The sequence below is a fragment of the Eupeodes corollae genome, chromosome 2 (genome assembly GCF_945859685.1).
Source record: "Eupeodes corollae chromosome 2, idEupCoro1.1, whole genome shotgun sequence".
NCBI lineage: Eukaryota > Metazoa > Arthropoda > Insecta > Diptera > Syrphidae > Eupeodes > Eupeodes corollae.
This window is the reverse complement of record NC_079148.1, coordinates 146,732,540-146,739,137: the sequence shown is the minus strand read 5'-3', so window position 1 is coordinate 146,739,137 and position 6,598 is coordinate 146,732,540. Positions and strand designations below refer to the sequence as shown.

General features: G+C 33.6%; 1 protein-coding gene across 1 annotated transcript; it reads left to right on the top strand.

Annotated features, from left to right (window-relative positions):
- Positions 1–1,893: 1,893 nt before the first annotated feature.
- Positions 1,894–2,247, top strand: LOC129945287 (uncharacterized). Its single transcript, XM_056054944.1, has one exon. The coding sequence runs from the start codon at positions 1,894–1,896 to the stop codon at positions 2,245–2,247; it is 354 nt and encodes a 117-aa protein (XP_055910919.1).
- Positions 2,248–6,598: the final 4,351 nt, after the last annotated feature.

The following is a 6,598-nucleotide window of genomic DNA, read 5'->3' as shown; positions in this document are numbered from 1 at the left end:
ATTCGAAGAACCAAAAATGATGGCAACAAATGCTGTAAAGTAAAACCCGAGCTATTCTTCCTCCTTCTCCTTTTTTACGCTTTGAAAACTAACTTGTTTGCAATTCCACATTACCTACAGATACAGATAGTGTCCTACCCCCCCCCTCCTCGAACTTCTTAAAAGCGTAAATGAGTGACTGTTGAGAAGTGTTCTTCCAGCTCAAAAAAAAAAAACCTCTGCTTAAGCTTTTCTATCTATCCTATTCTTCTGGGCTCTTTCCGAGTAATGGGTAAACAGTATTTGTGCAGCGAACTCCTATAAAAGACTTAGAAAATATCTTGACGAACGAAAGTAGTATAGCCATAGGTTCACTGATGATCTCATGATTCATCTCACCGAACAGTGGAATAAATATTTACATAATATCGGAGAAAGTAATGGCTGAAACACAAACACGCTTCAGCTTCGGCTTTACCTGCTTTACGTTGGACACTTCCAATATGACATTTCTAAAATGGTACCCCTGTCATTAGCAGCTGTTATTTTTTTTCATGGGAAACCATCCAAAAGCAAATGTATTTTGATTGTTGACTTTTTTACAGTTGTTGAGCTGTCAGACAAAGCAAATGTTCAGCAAATTTGAAGTAGAGCTTCCGTTTGGAGTCACATTACGTTATTTCCTTACGATTGTCAAATGAAACTTGAAGCTTCATTGTGATAGCATGCATTGAATTCCTATGGCTGAACTCGTAAACGTCAGGCTAAGTCGAAGCTGAAGTGTGTTTGTGTTTCAGCCATAAGACTAACTTGACATTTCAAAGGCATTTCCTACATCCTGACATCTTGCTCTCTTATAGGTTAGAAAATATTTGTTGAAGTAAAATTTTTGTGTAGCTTTAGTATCGTTCAATAAAATTTATATTGGATGGGTTTAAGCTAAAAACCACTTTATAAATGTTGGTGTGCCTCACGGCTTTGTTCTGTCTCCGACACTTTTTTGCATTTTCAAACAAATTAATTATTTCGCTGACAATAGTATTCTTTTAGCTCTTCAAATTCGGTTCCAGACTCACATAATAATGCCTATTCTATTCCTTAAAATGTTCTACTTTCTAACGAGTCTCAGTTTAAGGTTGTTAATTAAAATGAAATAATAAAATAAACTTTCTTGGCGATTCAACTTGAAGTTTTTGAGATTAATTTTGTTGTGATTTGATGTTGGTCCAATGAAAATAAAGATAGATAAGAGCAAATCGAACGCAGCTAGGTTCGTGATTCTTTTAACATATTAGAGCTAAGTTATAAAGGGTTTTTTTTATAGAAAGTTATTTCCGTTTCAGCTTTGTAAAAAATTACAGGCTCTTAAAAGAAACCTTTAACGAAATGAGCATTCGTCAAAGCAAAACTTCTGTGTCAAATATCAGTAAGCTCTCAGCAATGCTTAAATTCTTCGCAACATGACGTTACCAACAGCAGATTGGAGAGACAGAAATTCTGGGCTCTCATAACAAACTGTGCCAAAAATAATGAAGGTTTTTTTAGGCGTTTTAGAAAGAGTAATATGGTCAAAGCTAAATAAACTTCAAAATGTCCGAGAAGGAGAAAAAAAATGAATATGGAATTTTTTTGAAAAGTCTGGAGTACCAGAAGCAATCGGAACAGTAGACGGAACGAATAGGCATATACAAATAGGAAGATTGATTATATTTAAACTGACAATTGCAGAACCTTTTCCTTTCTAGGAGATTCTGGCTTCCTTTAGAGCCTTGGACTATGACTCCGTACCGAGTTCCAACTAAAGGGTCAACTGAGTCAAAACTCAACGAAAAGTTTTCCATTGTATGATCGATTTATTGAACAGTTTTTGACCAGTTTTGCTTATTTTTCACAAAAGCAACACGTGTTACGAAGATGGGAAAACGAACAACAGTTGAACAGCGTGAATTAGTGCTTCATAATCATAACAATGGATTTTCTCGGCGAAAAATAGCTGAAATTGTTAACCTACCAGATGACACGGTCAAAGATATTATCCACCGTTTTGTATTCGAGAATCGAATTGGAAATGAAGGAAGAAAACCTCCGAACAAAATATTTAGTGCATCGGATGAACGATATATTAAGCGAAGAGTAAAACAAAATCCAAAGCTATCGGCACAAAAACTGCACGAAAGAGTATCACGGAAGAAACCTTTTATCAGTAAAAAAAATCGAGCCGTTTTCAGTTTGCAAAGAAGAGTGGAAGAGTGTTATATTCGCGGATAAATTCAAATTTAAGCCTAGTACATACTTCCTCGTGAAGTGAACGTTCGCAAGTGGAGAAAGTGAACTTTTGACATTGCTCACTAGTACACACTTGTGAGTACACGTTGTAAAATGCGGAAACCAAATGCCAAAGCTTCACCAACAGTTCCCGTACATTTTGCACGTGAATTGCCCGTGAACCAAAAATTCTCCACTTTGTTCTCCACTCAGCTTCACGAGCAAGTTCACGGGTGAACCAAAAACTGAAATTTGTATGGGTTCACGAGATGGTTCACAAGTATGTACTAGGCTTTAATATATTTGGATCTGATGGGCGGTCTTATATGTGACGAATACCGAACACAGAGCTCCAAGATAAAAACTTAAGAGCAACAGTGAAGCATGGAGGAGGGCATGTCATGGTATGCGCCTGCATGCATTGTATATATATTTTCTATAGTACTCTCATGAAGAGGAACGATCGAAGCGACATCTGAGAGGCGTGGAGATGATTGAATTTGATCCCTTTTTTTATACCCCTCAATAGTTGAGAATGAAGGAAAATTCAACAATAATTAAAGAATAGAAAATAGAGAAGAACATATGCAAATGTAGTAGGAGATCGAGGGAGACAATAGCAACAACTTTTTGACATTATATGTGTGTATGCATATTATACTTAAAGAGGAAAGTTTTTACGGTTATGCTTTGGAAAGAAATAGAAAAAATATTTATAAGAGAAACAATAACAACGCAAAAAAGTACTGCAAGAGTATTTTTTGAGGTAGGTAGTGAATATAATATATTTTTTAATATATTTGTTTTTCAATTCAATAGGGTGTTCCTGATAATTGTCTTTATTTTTGATATGACTCTTAAATCAAAAAAATTATATTTTATCTTTTTTATACCAAAAATGTAGTTTCATGTAATTCCTTTAGTTTGTCAGTTTCATATGTATGTATATGTATATATTTATAAAGGGTGAATTTTTAAAAAATATATGAAAGTTAAAAACAAACACATAGCTACATACAATTCGGAAAAATGCATGAAATTTTTATTTGAATGTATAGCACGATAATTTAATTTTTGAAGATTATTTCATGCTGATGTTGAACTTGACCGCGCCTCAAGGTGTCCATTCGCTTAGTCCAATTTTCAATATTTCAATTCAATAAATTGCAAGCGTTGTTCGTTTGTAAGACGATTCATGGTGCAATTATACTCGTAGACCAAACTGAAGACGTTTGATAGTGAAACAAAACACGAAACGTGCGTCAGCTGTTTAAACCAGTTTTGCCAAAAAGATAACAGGTACAAAATCTCCCTTTACTTCAAAAGGGACTCTTTTGTTTTCAAAAGGACTTTTTTTTTGATTAGCTTTTCGGTAATAATTTTGATTTCGTCAGTACTTGCAGTTAAACCTCAAACTATCTACCAATTCATTATTAAGATCTCATATACTAGAGTCAAATTGGCTATTTATTCTGATAAGATATCCGTTTTTGAGAAGTTTTTGTTGCTAAATTCCTAGACATGCTAATTAAAATGCCCGCCGAAAAAAAACTCTTGATACAAGGTGCAAACTCGGCATACAATGCACTAACTAGTATGTTTGTATCTTTTACAAGAAAAGACCTTAAAAGATTAAAACCGAAAAAAGTAAAATGTTCTGGGCTATATGAATCGAAGAGTTCCATAGAAGCAATTAATGTTATCATAATGATATCTCCACACAAGAAACACTTCCATTCTGTCAAAATCACGATATCTTATATATTAGGCTTATATCTTTCAAATTAAGGCATTGATATCTGTAAGGTTAATTTTTGAACCTAGTTTTATATTATATTGTATTTATTTATTTGAATGTTTTTATATACAAATTTAAAATTCAATTCAGTACACCCTATTTAGCCGTTAAAAAAAACAAAAATCATCAAAGTTTTGAATAAATTTTAATTTTTGATTGTGTTTATACTTGATGCGTACAAATAACAAATAATACGCAAGAATAACAACAACAAAATAACTGAATATATTTAAAATCTTCAATGCATCATATGACAAATTTGGCAACATTTCATTTTTCACAAAAATTGAAAATTGAAAATTTAAAATCTAACGACAATTTTTAAATTCAAAATACCTATAACGTTTTGCTTTCACGCGTGAAAGCAAAACAAAAATGTAAACAAATATTTTTCCTTTTTGGTTTGAAATTTGTACTTTGGCTAACTCCCTCGAACATATTAATGCTTATGGAACCTAAACAAATTTACTTTTCTCATTCTTTCTTTAGTAATTTTCTCCTCATTTTTGATTTCCTACCAAGCATTTTGATACACGCAGAGCCATAAACGGCGTGGAGATGAAATAAAAATTTTCGTTCCATAGGAGTACTATAGGAAATATATATACAATGCTGCATGTCTGCAGCTGGAGTCGGAAAGTTGCAATTTATTGTGAGTAATATGGATAATTTAGTGTACCTCAATATTCTCAAAAATAATTTGGTCCAAAGCGCAGAAAAACTAGGCATAAAGGATACATTTCGATTTTATCAAGATAATGATCCGAAACATACATCGAGCATTGTTCAAACTTGGCTAATTTACAACCGCCCTCACGTCATGAAACTGCCGGCACAGAATCCAGATCTGAATGTCAATTTTGGTCAATTTTTGACACAAAAATACGCGAGCGCCATATTTCCTACAAAAATGGCATAAAGATGGCTTAAGTTTAGGAATAGTCAGGAATACCTGTGGAAACGACAACAAAACTGATGGATTCTTATCGAAATCGGCTTGAGTCAGTCATAAATCAAAAGGGAGGACATACCTTTCTTTTTGTTAATAAATAGTAATAATTATACTCGATTTTTAAAAAGGGTCAAATAAGCTGTAATCCTGAAATATTTATTTTAATTTGATTTTGTTACTTTTTTTGTCTATTTTTAATTAAAAATAAATAAATGAAATTAAAAACTTAATTAACATTTCCGCTATTTTATTTTGTTGATTACTTGCTTCGTTAAAAAGATATTCTCTTTTAAAGTTGTGAGTAAAAGGTGGGTCAAATAAGCTGTGATCCACTGTACATATATATGTACATATATTGAAAATATATATTTGCTTGTTGATTGTTTAGAGATAAACCGTTCCATAGGTAAGAATGTGTTTTTGTTGGACATTAAAATAGAAACACATTGGAACACAGACCTTAATATCTAACTAGTATCAAAAATTATAGTTTTTGGTATTTTTTTTTTACTTTTATAAAACAAAAAGTATTTTTTTTACTTTTATAAAACAAAATTCTAAGGAAAACATTGTTCCCTAAAAGAGAAAGCTGTCATTTTAGTTCTACGAAGTGATGGAAAATCTTTGAGGGAAATATCCAGAATAATGAGCAGATCTCTCTCAAAAGATCTCAATATCAAAAGCAATTTGACCGCTGAGAGCATAAAAAAGGTTGGGAAAACCAAGCAAAACAACCCCAAGAAAAGACTGAAAACCATTTGCGCCTTGAAAAAAAAAGAACCTAACAAGTCTTCAAGGGAAATAAAAAAACATATAACAGCTTAAAATAACATCTAGAACTGTTCGTAGAAGACTTGTTGATGAAGGTAACTTGCTCAGAAGAATCACAAGAATGGTGCCCTTATTCCCCCACGATCATTTTGATTGGAGAGGAGGCGAAACGTTGAGGAATGTTTAATGAATGGACGAAACAAAGATAAATTTGTTCGGAAGTGATGGGTGACACACCGTTAGAAGACTTGCTTTGAAAAACTTAAAACACCAATACATCCAAAAAAACAGTAAAGAATGGTGGCGACAGTATCATACTCAAATGTGTTCTACAGCAGGACAACGACACAAAGCACACATCCATAAGTGCTCAAAAGCATTTTAAAGACCAACAAATCAGCGTTTTCGAGTGGCCATCATAATATGGTCGCATAAGATTTGTGGCCAACGGGAAAGCAGCATCGCCCACAAAGTAATGCGGGATTTGAACTGGTGAGTCCGGCAAGTTTGTTGGCTGAGGAATTGGAAGTTTATTTCCCAAAAGTTTCTTTCAAAACAACTGACCTGAAGGATTCCTAGTCAGACAAAAAATGTTATTGATAGGTGAGAACATTAGAAAAAAGAGTTTTGGTTTTTTACCACCGTCGCTTTGGCTTCCATACGCTCCAATGTCAATGTGGGTGAAGCAATATTTCGCATCGCAAACGGCCATAAGAACAATGCTGAAGAACTTCTTATAATTGAAGAACTGACATCCACTATTGGGTGGACATCTTAGGGCAAAATGTTTGCCATCGATTGACCCAAGACAATTGGGCATGTTCCACAAAGTC

Bases quoted from the DNA above. Each gene is read 5' to 3' on its own strand.
- LOC129945287 (XM_056054944.1), top strand. From the start codon at position 1,894: ATGGGAAAACGAACAACAGTTGAACAGCGTGAATTAGTGCTTCATAAT.